The sequence below is a fragment of the Silene latifolia genome, chromosome 3 (genome assembly GCF_048544455.1).
Source record: "Silene latifolia isolate original U9 population chromosome 3, ASM4854445v1, whole genome shotgun sequence".
Taxonomy (NCBI): domain Eukaryota; kingdom Viridiplantae; phylum Streptophyta; class Magnoliopsida; order Caryophyllales; family Caryophyllaceae; genus Silene; species Silene latifolia.
In genome coordinates this window covers 9,081,646-9,097,955 of record NC_133528.1, presented here as the reverse complement: position 1 = coordinate 9,097,955, position 16,310 = coordinate 9,081,646, and the positions used below count along the sequence as shown (strand labels likewise).

Sequence of the window (16,310 nt, the reverse complement as noted above, 5' to 3'; positions counted from 1 at the left end):
CCGCCAAGTCAGATAATGACAGGATGGCCGAAAAAAAAAAAAAAAAAAAAAAAAAAAAAAAAAAAAAAATGCTATTGATGCAACATGATGGACGGTCGTCGACTTCCAAGTCAAACCAAAAGAATGTGTCGAGACCCCGCCACGCTGAAACACTTCAAAAGTGGGCATGACAAGGTCTCGAGGGAGCAATTTGTAGGCATTAAAATTTTATTTAAATGTCGAAAATACAGAAATTAATTAATTTGAGTTAATAATAAATAAATTACTCAATTTAATTATTTTTGTCCCTTTTAAATCAAATTTGGGTCATTCTGAGTTATTCGGGTCCAAACAGAAGTCAAATTGGGCTAAAATTGCAAACGGGCCGATAAATGGGCCCGCAACCCTAAGCCCAAGAAAGCCCGAACTTTTTCTATAAATAGAGCGAAGTTCATTCATTTCAAGGATAGAAAAACTCGAAGAAAAGAAAAGCTCTGGAATTCTCTCTGAAAATCTCGTGAAATTCAACGTAAGCAGTCAACAAGCACAACAAATTCGTGCCGCCTGCGCAAGAAAACTCAAACATTCAAACTCGAATATTCAAACATTCAAACTCGAATATTCAAACATTCAAACATTCAAGAGAGACTCAAGTCGTTCGACCCTCTCAAGAGTACAAGTCAACGTCGCGCGTAGAGTGCATACACCCTCTACACGCGCACCCCCTGCAAAACGCACGCGCACCCCCTACGTGGATCGTGCACGCGTACCCTGTTTGTTTAGTTAGAATCAAAGGATTATTAGAGATTGTACACGAACTTTTCTGATATTAATAAAAACTCATTTTGTTTCCTTGTTTTGTATTTCAGTTATCGCAATACAAAATTTGTCGTTACAGTCATTCTTGAATGATTCGGCATAAGGAGCAATAACAAGGTCCATGCATGTGTTGAGTGGAACCTTCTCCTCAATGATTTCATTCTCATCTATGCTTGGCAAATCCCGATGATAACGAGCCCGTTTGGGTGCTTTGGTTTTTTATCCGGATCCCCTTTTCCTTTGAGTAACTTTGGGTTTTGGAGGGGATGCCTCCGGTGTCACATCATCATCATCACCGAAGATTTCAAGCATCTTTCGCTTGGACCGGGTTCTTGATGCCGGTTTCGAAAATAATGGATCAAGCCCATCATCAAACATCTCATTGGCATCACCATGATCCTCAACATCAACTACCACTTCAACATGCGCCGTCTTCGTTGAAACAGTTTTTGGATCTTCATTAATTTTTTCAGCATTGAGACCCATTTCTTCTTCAACAGTGGAAGCCACAGTTGCATCAATTTTACTCATCTCATCCTTCTCTAAACTTTCACTCACCAAATCTTTCAACAGCACATCATCATCATTTTTTTCAGTAGCATCCTTTTCATTTTCACTATTCTCCTTATTTTCCTCTTCTTTTGAGTCCCCTTCATTTTCTTTTGATTTTTCCTCACTTTCTTTTGATTTTTCGTTGTCTCCCTCTACTTTTTCCTCACTTTCTTTTGATTTTTCATTGTCTCCCTCCGATTTTTCTTTGCTTTCTTTACCCTCTTTTGATTTCTCACTTTCAAGTTCCCCCTCTTTCATCTCACTTGAGTGATCTCCTTTTTCATTTGTTTCGACAACATCACTTGATTTTCGAATGTCTTCATTCTTTTTGGTTCCCTTAGAACCGGAGTCTTCCTCATCGGTGTCATAGTCCACCGCAGCATCTAATTGTAGAGAGATAGGAGGATTCCTACTTCTACCACCTCTGCCACGACCACCGCCCCTTTTGGCGGTTGTCTTCTTTCGTGCAACGGTTGGCTTGGCAGTGGCAGAGATGATCTCATTTGGTTTGACAGCGGTTTTGGGAGCCATTTTCTTCTTGGCAATATATTTTGGAATGAAAGTATTTCTGAGTTGAAGAACTTCTTTTGAAAACATTCGAGGCATTTTAAGAGAGTGGAAAGGGAAAGGGTATTGGCGGTTTGGGAATCCGAAAAAGGTGAGGGTTGGTTTTGTTTAGTGGGTAATAGGGAGTGTTAGTGGAAACATGGAAATAAATGAGGGGTAGGTGTAATTAATCAAGGTGAAGGGACGGTTGAGTGTTGAGAGAGTGAGGCTAGGGTGTAGGCTTTTAGGTATGATGGGACATAAAGTGATTTGGGAAGCTCAATGCAAAAATAACTCAAGTGCACACAGACGGTTGTTAATTTCATTTTGTTCGACATTTGCATGCATTTAACCACATTAACTAAAATTCAATTACATGTAAATCCTCCCTCTAATCAATCATTGGAAAAAGTAATTTAATTTAGCGATATGTCACCTAATAAACCAATTTCCGACCGAAGTCTTTCGAATTGTTCTCTTTCTAACGGTTTTGTAAGGATGTCCGCAATTTGATTTTCCGTTTTACAAAAGCTTAGACAAATATTACCTTTCTCAACTTGATCACGTAGAAAATGATGTCGTATGTCGATGTGTTTAGTTCGTGAGTGTTGTATAGGATTCTTTGAAATATTAATTGCACAAGTGTTGTCACAAAAAATAGGGGTAGTCTCGAAAGTAAGGCCATAATCATGCAATTGTTGACGTACCCAAAGAATTTGTGCACAACATAGAGCGTCACTCACATATTCGCTTTCGGCCGTGGACAATGCAACGGTGTTTTGCTTCTTAGAAGCCCACGAAATGAGACACGGTCCTAGGAAAGTAGCAATGCCCGAAGTGCTTTTCCTATCCAATGTATCACCGGCATAGTCCGCATCCGAAAAACCTACAAGATCAAGTTCGTAGTGAGTTGGGTACCAAAGATAAAGCCCTTGTGTTCCAATCAAATACCTAAAAATCCGTTTGACGGCTTTGAAATGTGATTCTTTAGGATTTGCTTGGAAACGGGCACAAGCACACACACTAAATTGTATGTCGGGTCGACTAGCGGTTAAGTAAAGTAAGGAACCGATCATACCTCGATATACCTTTTCACTAATGCTCTTACCGTTTTCGTCTTTGTCAAGCTTGACTTTAGACACCATTGGTGTAGGCATAGGATTAGAATTAGTCAACCCAAACTTACTTAGCATTTCTTTTAAGTAATTTTGTTGGTGAATCATCGTTCCATTTTCACATTGTTTGATTTGAAGACCAAGAAAGAATCCAAATTCTCCCATCATACTCATTTCAAATTTCGAAGTCATCAAATCAGAAAAGTACTTATAAAGAACATTTTTAGTTGCTCCAAAAATAATGTCATCGACATATACTTGAACAAGCAACAGTTCATCTCCTTGTGACTTGATAAACAACGTTTTATCCATAGACCCACGTATGAAACCATTTTCCAATAGAAACTTTGAAAGCCTATCATACCAAGCCCTAGGAGCCTGTTTTAAACCATAAAGTGCTTTATCTAGTTTAAAAACGTGGTTGGGAAACTCGTTGTTTATAAAGCCCGGAGGTTGTTCAACAAACACTTCTTCATCAAGGTATCCATTTAAAAATGCGGTTTTGACATCCATTTGAAAAAGCTTTATACCTTGAAAAGACGCAAAAGCTACAAGCATTCGTATGGCTTCAAGCCTGGCTACCGGTGGAAAGGTTTCATCGTAATCAATTCCTTCTTGTTGGTTAAAACCTTGCACCACTAGTCTAGCTTTATTCCTTACGATTTCTCCAACATCATCTAGCTTATTGCGAAAGACCCACCGTGTACCAATTACGATCGTTGGGAGGGCCTAGGGACAAGATGCCATACCTTGTTCCTTTCGAATTGCTCCAATTCCTCTTGCATTGCAATCACCCAAAGATTCATCGGTCAAGGCTCTTTGTGACATAGTCTGGTTCAATTTTTGAGATGAAGGCATTGTGTGCACAGAAATTTTGAAGCGATGATCTGGTTTTTATTCCAGAGGTTAGGTCACTGGTTAAGTTTGATAAATGATGTGAGCTTTGATGTTTCCATTTCTTGGGGATAAGTGAGTTAGAGAATTCGGTTTGTTCGTCCGCAACAGTAGAGGGGACTGTTGCATGAGGATTGTTTGAAGGAGGTGATTGTGGTTCATTTATGTTTAGATTGGGCCGTTCTTCACCATCCGTGTTTCCCCTGGATGAGGTAGCATCATCTTGTGTAGGAGGACGATTAGTTCCCCCTGAGTTTTGGACATCCTCCTCATGCAACAGTGGCTCCAATCATTTGCTCACCTCTTCTACCACTTGATCCATATCATGTCGTATCAAACCAATCTCAAAGTCGTCATCATATTCATCATCCTCATCATCAACCTGTGTGTTTGACACAAAAAGACTAGATTCGTCAAATATTACATGAATGCTTTCTTCCATTTTCATAGTCCTTTTGTTATAAACCTTATAGGCTTTAGTATGATCGGAATAACCAACAAAAACTCCTTCATCATTACGAGCATCAAATTTGCCAAGGTTGTCTTTTCCATTATTGTGCACAAAGCATTTACTACCAAAGCATTTTAAATGTGAAAGGTTAGGTTTTCTTCCTCGTAATAGTTCATAGGGAGTTTTCTCAATGATTTTTCTAATCATGACACGGTTGTAAATATAAGAGAAAATTGTTGATTACAGCCTTTTAAAAATCACTTTTTGAAAATTACAGCCTTATATAATTTTTTTTGAAAATTACATCCAAAATATTACTTTTCTTCTAAAATTGCACCAACTTGAGGTTTTTGGTGATTTTTGATGATGTTTTTATGATGTATCCTTTATTATTTGAGAGCCTACTTACCCAGATTTCTTACCTCTCCTTGACACAAACCAATTAATCACCCCAAACATCATAAAAACATCATCAAAATTCACCGAAAACCTCAAGTTGGTGCAATTTTAGAAGAAAAGTAATATTTTGGATGTAATTTTTAAAAAAAAATTATATAAGGCTGTAATTTTCAAAAAGTGATTTTTAAAAGGCTGTAATCAACAATTTTCTCTAAATATAACAAGATGTGTTTACGGCTTCGGCCCAAAAATTCTTAGGAACTTTAGAGCTAATGAGCATGGTTCTAGCCATATTTTCAAGAGTTCGATTCATTCGTTCCACAACCCCATTTTGTTGTGGGGTTCTTGCGGCCGAGAAGTTATGACTAACACCATTCTCATTACAATAAGATTCAAATGACGAGTTCTCAAACTCGGTTCCATGGTCGGATCTCAATGAGACAAGTTTATAACCAAATTTGTTTTGAACCTTTTTGACCCAAATTAAGAACTCATCAAATGTTTGATCCTTAGAACTTAAGAAGAGAAGCCAAACAAATCTTGTGAAGTCATCTACAATGACACAAATAAAACGACTTCCACCTCTACTCACAACTCGCATGGGGCCACATAAATCAATATGAATGAGTTCAAGAGATAAGGAAGTGCTAACAACCTTTTTGGATTTAAAAAAGCATTTAACTTGTTTTCCTTTAACACAATCATCGCAAAGTGATTTAAATTCAAACTTAATGTTAGGAATGCCGTCAACTAGATCAAGTCTCTTGAGGGTGTTAAGTGTCTTAGCATTTACATGACCAAGTCGTTTGTGCCAAAGCCAAGGGTCGTTCTTTTGAACACTCATGCATGATAATGATTGACCCGACAATGAATATAAGTTAGTCATGTAGACATCTTTGACACGTTTACCTTCAAGTATGAGTTCTCTAGTTTTTCTATTGATGATTCTACATTCACTAGCAAGAAATTCAACAATATTACCTCGATCACATAGTTGTGAAATGCTCAAGAGATTGTGTTTCAAACCTTTGACAAGCAACACTTTGTCCACGCATAATGACTTTGACTTACCAACTTTTCCAATACCAATGATTTCACCTTTCTTGTTGTCGCCAAAAGTCACCATGCCACCATCGTAGGCTTCTAGCGAGAGGAATTGGTTTTCATCTCCCGTCATGTGACGAGAGCATCCACTGTCTAAGTACCAATTGCTGCTGCCCCTCACTAATGCCTATAAGAAATCAAACATTTAGTTTAGGAACCCAAACAAGTTTGGGCTCCTTCTTGACAACGACCTTTTTGACTTCCTCTTTCTTTATCCACACTTGTTTAGCATTTTTAGTGTTTCTTTCTAAGTCACGGACTCTTTTGTCACAACCATTAAACTCATGACCTGTTTTGCCACAGTAGTTACAAATGATGTACTCAGGAAGACCAGCATACTTTCTTCTTCGGAAGTCAGTTTGACTTGGATCCTGGTTTCGAGTGCAACAGTGTGTGCTACTGTTGCATTTGAAACCAAGTCCAGCATTCTTTGCAAATTTTTCATATTCTTGTGATTGTTTCAGGAGAAACTCCAAAACATTCCGACTTCCTTCCCATTTTAAGTAGAACATCTTAGCCTCATCTAGCTTTTTAGTCAATGTTTCGATTTTAGTAAGATGATTAAGATTCAATTTACCTAAATTGTCGAAAACTTATTTTGCAAGTCTTGCTTCGTCACTAAGTAATATCCCAATTTTTCCAATTGTTTATTATCCCTTTGACATAATTTGAGGTCAGCTAGAAGAATGTCACGTTCCTTAGTTAAAGAAGACACTAATTTCGTGAGAATATCTACTTCTTTTCTCGATTCAGATGCCACAGTAGAGACCTCTGTGGCATGAGTCTGTTCAGCTCTTTTTAACATCTCAATTTAAGCAAGAAGGTCATCATTTGATTTTTGAGCTCGTTCTAAGGCACTTTTGACATGACTAGACTCATCATTTAACATTTCAGCAATTTTAACAAGATCGTCCTTTTCGTTGTTACGAGTAGCTAAGTCAATCAGAAGTTGGTCACGTTCTTGAGTTAATGATGACACATTTCCTTTGTTAGAACTGGATGCAACAGTGCAGGGATCTGTTGCATCGGTTTCATCAATTTTGTTGGCTAAAAACAAATTTTGTTTTCGAAGCTTTTTGATTTCTTTCTCAAGACTCAACATGGAACTAGGTTGATCATTCTCATTTAGACTTTCTTTTAGGACTACATTTTCCTCAGCTATGTCCTCAATTTCGATTTGCATAGCTTCCAACTTATTAGTTTGGACACGACATTTATCTATGAATTGATCTAGGAGGAGACAAACTTTGTCTTTAGAGAAAGATCGAACCTTTTTATTGAGCTTAATTACCTCATGGTCTGAATCAGAGTCTGAATCTGCAGAGTGAGCCATAAGACACTTGATGTCTTCTTTCTTTGATGATTTGGAAGCATTTTTTGAGGAACTGGACGAGATGCTAAGTTTGGCGTCTAATTCATCCTCAAGGACATCGTCCTCTTCAGAATCAGACATGCCCCAAATAGCAGTCATTACTTTGTTTTTGTAATCACGTTTTGCAAACTCACGTTTTTCCTTAGATTTGATATCGTTCCACTTTGGGCATTCCTTGATTTGGTGACCTTTGTCGCCACATTTAAAGCAACCAATAGTGGAGTTAGATCTTCTCTTAGGAAAACAGCGTTTACTAGAGTTGTTGCTATACCTTTGAGAGTTTCGACCATTGATCATGCCAACAATATTTTTAGTGAACATTGCAAACTCATCATCTTCATCCTCCTCATCACTTGAGAGAGCTTTAAGAGTGAGTCCTTTCCCTTTAGAGCTTTCACTAGAACGATTCATGAGAGTTAACTCATGAGCCATAAGTGAGCCCATAAGTTCATCAAGGGTGAGCAATGAAAGGTCCTTAGCTTCCTCAATAGCCGTAACCTTCGGTTGCCACTTTTCAGTTAGGCTACGAAGGATTTTACGGACTAAATCCTCGAATTGAAAACTCCCACCTAAACTCTTAAGGTCATTGACAATACTAGAAAAACGTGAAGACAAACTATTAATTGACTCATCTCGTTCCATATTGAACATCTCATATTGTTGCATGAGAAGATCAATACGGTATTTCTTGACTTGTGACGTTCCCTCATAAGCAAGGCTTAGGGTGTCCCAAATCTCTTTGGCCGAAGCACATCCAGATATACGATTAATCTCTTGGTCACCGATCCCATATTGAAGAATGGACATGGCCTTAGAGTTTTTCTCGATTTTCTTATAGTCGGCCTCAACATACTTATCCTCACTTTTCAAGGAGCTAGTGTCATCACCATTAGTCACTTCGATTTTGAGGGGACCCTTTTGAATGATTAACCAACATTCATAGTCCACACTTTTGACATAGTGCTCCATGCGATGTTTCCACCAGGCATAGTTTTCTCCCTTGAAAATGGGATACTTAGTGTGTTTTGAATCGTCCATAACTATAGGATCAACTCTTTGGATTTAACCAATATCAAGAGCACGAGGCTCTGATACCAATTGAAGAGTTAAGAACTATTAACACCTAAGAGGGGGAGGGGGTGAATTAGGTGAACCTTTTAAAAATTTTATCCTTAACTTAGTTGATTAGTTACTTTAAGCTAAGAATAAAGAAGTATAAGACTTGAAAAACTTAATTGAATGTAAGTTCACAAGAAGGTACAGCAGTTCTATGTCACAGTATAGGTGACTGTGACACAGAACTTGATTAGGTACATGCGAGAAATAGCAAAGTGGAAGAACGTAAAAGTAAATGAACAAACAAACGACATTTTAAAAATTGGTTCAGCCTCTACTCCGAGGCCTACGTCCAACCGTTATTTTATTGCTTGTTTAGAAATTTACTCAAACTTAATAAACCCCTTACAATGAAAATAACTCGCCAACCTACTCCGGTTGCACTCAAACTTAAAGCTACTCCTCTTCAAGAGTTTATGGGTTATATCTCAAGGTGTTACAGAATCTTGAATCTCAAAAGTTCACTAAATGAACATGGAGATCACAATGAAGATCTAACACGAGAATCATGAAACAAACTCATTATATCACAGTACAGCGAACTGATATATGGAGGTTTTACAGCTTTTTCGAAAACAACTTTGAAGACTTAAAATCAGAAAAACGTTTTGCAAATACTTGAAGAACAAAGCTTTGAATGCACAAATGATTTGCAAGGTTTTTACAATAAATGCTTTGGAAGTCTTGAGAAATAAATGTGACTAAGACACTCTATTTATAGTGGATTTAGTCCTAGGTAAGTACAACTTAGAAAGATTAAATCCAATATTAAAATGATAGCTTTGAGTGATGGTAAGTGTTAGACTATAGGCTTGGGGCTTAAGAAATCAGAAAACTTAAGCTTCTACACTCAACATGTGACAATTTACCAAAATGGCAAAAAGCTTTTCTTACTTTAGAAGTTTGACAAGTCTTCTTTGCCATTTTAGTAAAAGGTGTTTGCACAAATCTAGAGACTTAGTCAAGTGGGCTTGTGACTCCAAAATTTCAGATTATTTTCAAGCTTTTGAAAATTCAAATGTTTAAGGTTTAAAATTTGCAAAGTTTTGACACTTAAAAACATTTGGTCGAAATTCCTCCTCCGTATGATAGTACCAGAAACCACAGTACAGCGTACTGTTGCATGGCTTTGTCATTACTTTACTTAAATGAGAATGTTACACTTACTCTTACATATGTCGACTAAGGTTTGGAAAATATCATTGTCTTGACTTCCTTGATTAGCTTGATCATCTTGAATCATTGTTGAAAGTCCATTTGATTGCTTCAATCACTAATTATTTCAACTAAGAACAAACAATCAAATAACAAAGGGACTTGGCATCATCAATCCAATGTGTTCTAACAGGGGTCAGTTACTGAATAATCAAAGTAAGACAAGTACAAAAGGCAACCAGCTGATCATCATCCTCCCCGGTCTCCCGATCTTACACAGTAACCGACTACACACCAAAGTGTGTAGCCCTGCCAGATTACCCATTGCAACAGGTAATCCTCGCCGCTAGAGGGGGACCGCAGCCAATCCCCACCTAAGCCCCGCTCATCAACGAGCAATATTCCTGTCCCTTTATGTGCACATCCCCTCCCATGACGGGTTTCACGGAGGGCGAACTAGGGTGTGAAGTCACTCCCGCAAGTGACTCCACCACAATCATCACAACACCAACACCACACCAACATCAACACCAACGCTCCCACAAAGATCAGCAGACAATCAATCGTACACAATACAACATAATCTCAAATCAATTAAGTGGGAATTGAGAAGGGAAACCCTACCTTTTCGCAATCCGCTACGCTACAATCAATCATACAAATGCATAACAAATACCACATCATCACCTACAACAATGATAATCAACAATCAACACACATATGATGATCAAACCCTAATAAACCCCCATATTAACCCAAAACAATCATTAGGGCCAAACCCTAAAAGACAATCTATTAGCCGATTACAAAGAACTAGAGACTTACCAAAGAAATCGACGCAAGAGAGAAAATGATAAGGACTCACGGACCATCAACGCTCTTGGGAGAGATTAGAGAGGATTAGAGTTACGTAGAATGTTTTAGGTTTTGTCAAACGTAACAAGTGAAACAGTGAATCTTAATTTATAACTCTACCCGTCTCTAATCAAACCGCGGAAATAATCTCCGTCAGACCGGATACTCGGTCGAGTATAAAGTATACTCGACCGAGTATCCTCTACTCGGTCGAGTATTCCCATACTCGGCCGAGTATTCCTAGACAGTAGTCTGTCCAGAAACCTTCATGATTGACGTTTGTGGAAATCTCTCAAAGGAGGATGATCTCAATTTTGTTAGCTCATTGGATAATTTTTCAGATTCAGATTCAGATTTCCTGTAACTGAAACTAAGGTTGATGGGCGCAGTTACTTTCGACAGTGAGCCTTGCTCGCTTTAGCACATTACAAGGAGGAGAAGGTTTTCTCCTCTCAATTTCTCTTCATTTCAATTATTTTGTTTGGAATAATCATTATTTGTTTCTAATCTTTTTTTGCTTTATCAATATGGTATTAGGTAGGGCAGAGTATGGATCAGGTATTTGATCCAAAGTGCTAGTTCGGATCGGATATCCATATTAAAAATCCTGAAGTTAGATATCCAATATCCAAACCAAATGTTTCGGATATCCAATGTTCGGGTATCCAAAATAATCGGATCGGATGCGGATATCCATACTTTAGAATTTACTTTAAAATTAAGTTTGAAACACGATTTTATTCATTAGTCTTACATGATGATTTTTTTTAGTATTCTTATTCCAATGTTCTCGACATAAAATTTAAGTACCACCTAGATATTTCTCTAATATTTTAAACATTAATTAAGTTGTTGTATCAATAAAATTTTATTTTCTCGAAATTATACTAGAAAACTATAGTTTCGGATCGGATCGGATATCCAAATGTTTTAATTCTAATATCCATATCCAAACCAAAACCAAAGATTTCGGATTAGATATCCAAACCAAACTTAACTTTCGGATCAGATATCCAAACATTCGGATCAGATTCAGATCGGATATCGGATCAGTTTGGATAATCGGATTTTTTTGCTCTGCCCTAGTATTAGGGTTCTGATTATGAATAGGGCAGTGCGCCCGTTTCGGTTTCCAAGTGGATATCTCGATACTCATTTGAACTTTTTTGCTCGCCCAACAGGCTCTGGATCTAAAGTAATGGTTCTTTTTTATGCTGAAATGAACCACACAGAGAATAAAGTTTACAATTGTTGCATCTTACCTAAGGAACATGGTACGTTCATAAGACCGTCTTTATTAATGATTTTTATATTTTATATAATAGTTAACGGATTTACCCACTCAAGTCCTTTACAGAAAAAAATGTGAAAATTCGGGCCCTTATTTATGGTTAACTCGGTATACAAGCCACATTTACACTCGGGAACGGGGTTTTGTTCAATTTGGGTATGCATGCATTCAGGTTACGCTAATTCGGATTATATCAGCTATGTGTTGTAATTGAGTTATTTAGAAATAATAGTAAGTACAGGGCAATAAACATTAAGGTCAGATCATATTTTGTTTGGTCAATTTAGTTTTCGATTCAAATTCAGGCCCTCTATTCTGATGTTCTGCTCAGCTCAGCTCTGATGAGTACGAATTTTTGCCATGTCTAAATTTGTGCCTGGTTTTACAGCTTCTAAGAAATACATGATGATACATCCTTAACATGTGGAGTGCAAGGATTGCGCGAGGGGTTTTCGTGTCTGTGGAGAGAACACTGCTAGTGAATCTTTGCACTCTAAAGATAAACCATCGCACTACCTGTAGAAGTTATTTCATTTATGCTTAGGCTATGTTCTTTTGGACTTAATTTCAACTCATTTCAGTTCAGTTTAGCTCTATTCAGTTCAGCTTTATTCAGTTTGCTGGTTAGGTTCAGTTCAGCTCTTCTCTTCACAAATTAACTAAAGATAATCACGTTACAAAACGTATCTCGACAAGTGTGATAAATCAAGTGTTACCTTTGGTGTGGATTAAAGAGGGTAATAAGATGGAGGACTACCTGACGTCCATACCTCATAAACACTACTTACAAAAGCACAAAAGCCTCTTTATTGGACGAAACAAAAATAATACTCCGTATACACAAAAACATAACACAATGGCTCAAGACAAACACAACCCAAGTCCCAATAAGAGTGATATAACCTCATGCCAACATAAGCAAAAACCTAAATTATTTCGATATGAGATAAAGCCACCCAGTGATAGCAGGAAAGGATATTTCAAAAACTATGTAAAGGTGGTATCAAAACTCGATACTATCCAGTGACATATATACTGCCATTGTTCAATTTTCACTCAACGCCAAGCTTCTTCTTATACTCTTGGACAAAGTCGTTAAGTTTTTTCTGATCTGGGAGAGTTTTAGCGACGCTTTCCCTCTGCATACACCTCTTAGCCCAATCTATGATCTTTGGGTTCGATTCTTCAATCTTGAAGTTTCCCTCGGTTTCCAAAATGTAAAACCAACTGTAAAACGGGATCAATGACACATCAACGTACCCAAATGTGTCGCCACCAAAGTATGGCTTGTCTCCGAGTTGTTCCTCCAATACCTTCAAATGTTCTATGAATTCTTTCTTTGCGACCTCTTGTTCCTCGCCTTTTGACGTCCATATCTTCTTTGTCCCGTCGTATGTCTGTTACATGTCACATTTTCTTAATGTTAGTACCAATTTTATCATTTACCACAATTTTCTTGTTACGTATTCTCTGTACTATTTATTATGAAGTCGTTTTATAAATATAAATTTTAACTTTCATTTTGCATTAACTTATTGTAAAACCGTATTATTTGTACTTTAAAATTTAGAAACAAGCATGATACCTTCTTGTCGATAAAATCAGCCCAAAACCGAGCCTGAGCTCTCTGATACGGGTCAGAAGGCAACAAAGGGCTCTTGTCGGTCCAAACCTCATCAATGTATTGAACAATGATGCTCGATTCACAAACCGGCTTGTTGTTATGAACAAGAACCGGGATTTTCTTGTGAATCGGGTTCATCTTAAGGAGCAACTCACTCTTGTTCCTCAAATCTTCATCTTTGTACTCATATTCCACCCCTTTTTCGGCCAAAGCGATTCTGACCCGCATCCCGAACGAACTAGGCCAAAAATCCAGCAAAATTACTTCATTCTTAGCCATTTTTTAATTTGATATTATAATTACGTAAATTATTTTGGAGTTGTTGTTATACACTAATATGCACAGGGGAGTAGTATTTATTCTTATAATAATATATTTAATTAACTAATTAAATAAAGGATGAGTACGTAGTTAGTGTAGTGTTTGAATACTACTACGAAGTACACAGTCTACATACGACTACTTTGGTCAAAAGAAAAGTGTAGAAAATTGTTGACGACACTAAATTCTAAGAGAGATCGATCTAGAAATGTGGAAACTTCATTTGTAAATGTCATCCATGACGTTTGAGCTAATAAGAAAGGCAAATTCTTGTTTCACGAACATTTTTCGTTTGAAATAAGACTGATAAAAAGGCGATAATTTTACAATAATACTCCGTATGTAAATATTTCTTAATAAAATATTATCATTAATTTTATATTAAAAAATGACAAATTTTATTAATGTTAGAATATACGTACCTTAATAGCGGAATGGTACGAAGATCGACGTGCCGATTTCTGACCACGAAAAACCCGATATCGATGGTTACTAGAGTCACCGGAGGTAGTTCACACCCCAAGTTCCAAAGGCTCAAATGATGGTGGCTTTGTTGCATTGTGATTATGTGTTAGATTAATGTGTTGTTGAATGGATTATGCTTAGATCAATCCACTATTTATACTCTCACAATATGTGAGTTATACAACAAGGAGATTTATGGAGATTTATGAGCATTGAAACATATTCAATTTCTCATTTGTTTTAGTCACAATCTCAGCCATAACGAAGATTACATGACTCTTAGAATTTGTAACATTCACCACATTGATGGCCGTTCAAAATTCAATACTCCCACTCGGCCACACAACCGAGTCAATGCTCCTACTTGGTCACACAACCAAGCTTATCACAATACATCTTAACAAAATTAACAATCACATCTCATACAGGAAAATGGGGCGTGCGACCAATATGTAACAAGTAGTGTTATGTTAAGTCACCATCAAACTAACATAGCACTTTCACAATAACGATTCCCCAGATCATTCAAACAACACCGCAGCATACACTGTCCCTTTATGCTATAACATGTTACGTAGTTATATACACAATATAACCGCCAACCGGGCTTAATATGGTGTAGTTGAATTGAGCATTCCTTAGACACTAATGAAAATCCATCTCAACTCGACTGCTTTTCTAACATGACCCGTTGAACCAACGACTTTATGATTCTCCGAAATCACACTAAAGTAGCTACATCAAATCTCAATTTCATCTCATACCTCCAAGTCAAAGGGCTTCGTACCAAAATAGGACACACAGTCCAAAAGGGCTCACACAGCAACATATTAGGGAATCATCTGACACTCCTAACGGTCGACAAAACACACATAGTATGATATATGTGTCACAACATAGCTCCCACTACGGTGGGCATGCCACTCTTTTATGTCATGCGAATCAAAGTCTAGATACTACACAAGTATCTAACCCGAGTCGCCTGATTGGCATACACAATGCTCAATCCTACACTCAAGATTCGGTTTCAGAAGCTTTATTATGAAAGACATGTATTCCATACTCAACTCTTTTGGAGTCTCATCTTAGACATACTAAGGCGACTATGTAACGAGTCAATAGACCATTTATACTACAGAAGTATAAATTTCGTCATCCATACACACAAAGTGCTAACACAACTCAGTCTCATCTTGATGCTCCACTAGCATCGAGGCGATTACCTGTGTGACTAGGCATCATTTAGCTTGGTGACATCTCTAACGTGCCTTAACCTGCAACATATGCTCATGAACATTTCATAGAAGAAAAACAAATTTTATTCCATAATGCTCAATAGAAGTCCATTATCCAATACATGCCAAAAACATTAAACAAGATTATAAGCGTAAAACTAAAACCTCCGCAAACCTAAGCTCCTGACATGAGCTCGGAACACATCTCTAGGAATAGGCTTAGTTAACGGATCAGCTATCATCTTGTTAGTCGATATATACTTAATGGCTATCTCTTTATTCTTTATGGCGTCTCGAACAAAATGATAACGCCTCTTAATATGTTTGGTCTTTCTATGGAATTTCGGATCTTGGGCAAACTGGATAGCAGCAGTATTGTCACAAAACATTTCAACAGGTTCATCAACTTTAGGAGTAAGTTTCAGATCCTGGAGAAAACACCTTAGCCACATTGCCTCCTGAACGGCAAGGCTAGTAGCGACATACTCTACTTCCATAGTTGACAAAGCAATGCAATCTTGCTTATTACTGCACTAAGATATTGCACCTCTACCAAGGATAAAAGCATATCCCGAGGTCGATTTAGACTCATCTAAATCACCACCTCAATCGACATCTGAATAACCCTTTAGCCTCAAGTCTCCACTTTGAAAGCATAGGACTAGATCACTTGTACCACGAAGATAACGCATGATTATCTTGACTAGCTCCTTGCCAATGCGCAGGTCCTGGGTTGCTTTGGAAACGACTCACCAAGCCAACCGCATAGCAGATGTCTGGCCGTGTACATAACATGACATACATCAAACTACCAATCGCTCTAGCATATGGAACATTGCTCATTTGCTTTTTTTCTGAATCTGTTTTAGGGCATTGAACAATGTTTAGAGTTTTACCCTTTTCAACTGGAGTATCAATGGGTTTGGAATTATGCATCCTAAATCGTTCCAACACTTTTTTTAATATATGACTCTTGAGACAAACTAAGAAGTTTCTTAGAACGATCTCTCACAATTT

At 37.5% G+C, this 16,310-nt stretch overlaps 2 protein-coding genes across 2 annotated transcripts; both read right to left on the bottom strand.

Moving 5' to 3' along the window:
• Window positions 1-2,312: 2,312 nt before the first annotated feature.
• LOC141648619 (secreted RxLR effector protein 161-like) lies at window positions 2,313-3,057 on the bottom strand. Its single transcript, XM_074457347.1, has one exon. It carries the CDS (start codon window positions 3,051-3,053, stop codon window positions 2,313-2,315), a length of 741 nt encoding a protein of 246 aa, XP_074313448.1. The 5' UTR covers window positions 3,054-3,057.
• Window positions 3,058-12,432: 9,375 nt separating this feature from the next.
• On the bottom strand, window positions 12,433-13,633 carry LOC141647083 (putative glutathione S-transferase). The gene is made up of 2 exons (XM_074455123.1): window positions 13,234-13,633; window positions 12,433-13,045 (listed from the first exon to the last, which is right to left on the bottom strand). Exons 1-2 carry the CDS (start codon window positions 13,549-13,551, stop codon window positions 12,701-12,703), a joined length of 663 nt encoding a protein of 220 aa, XP_074311224.1. The 5' UTR covers window positions 13,552-13,633; the 3' UTR covers window positions 12,433-12,700.
• Window positions 13,634-16,310: the final 2,677 nt, after the last annotated feature.

What these genes read in the sequence shown, in the direction of transcription:
- LOC141648619 (XM_074457347.1), bottom strand. Translation starts at nt 3,053, where the DNA reads ATGCCTACACCAATGGTGTCTAAAGTCAAGCTTGACAAAGACGAAAAC.
- LOC141647083 (XM_074455123.1), bottom strand. Translation starts at nt 13,551, where the DNA reads ATGGCTAAGAATGAAGTAATTTTGCTGGATTTTTGGCCTAGTTCGTTC. An exon ending in CTGATTTTATCGACAAGAAG is followed by an intron (nt 13,046 to 13,233) that starts GTATCATGCTTG and finishes GACATGTAACAG; the next exon opens with ACATACGACGGGACAAAGAA.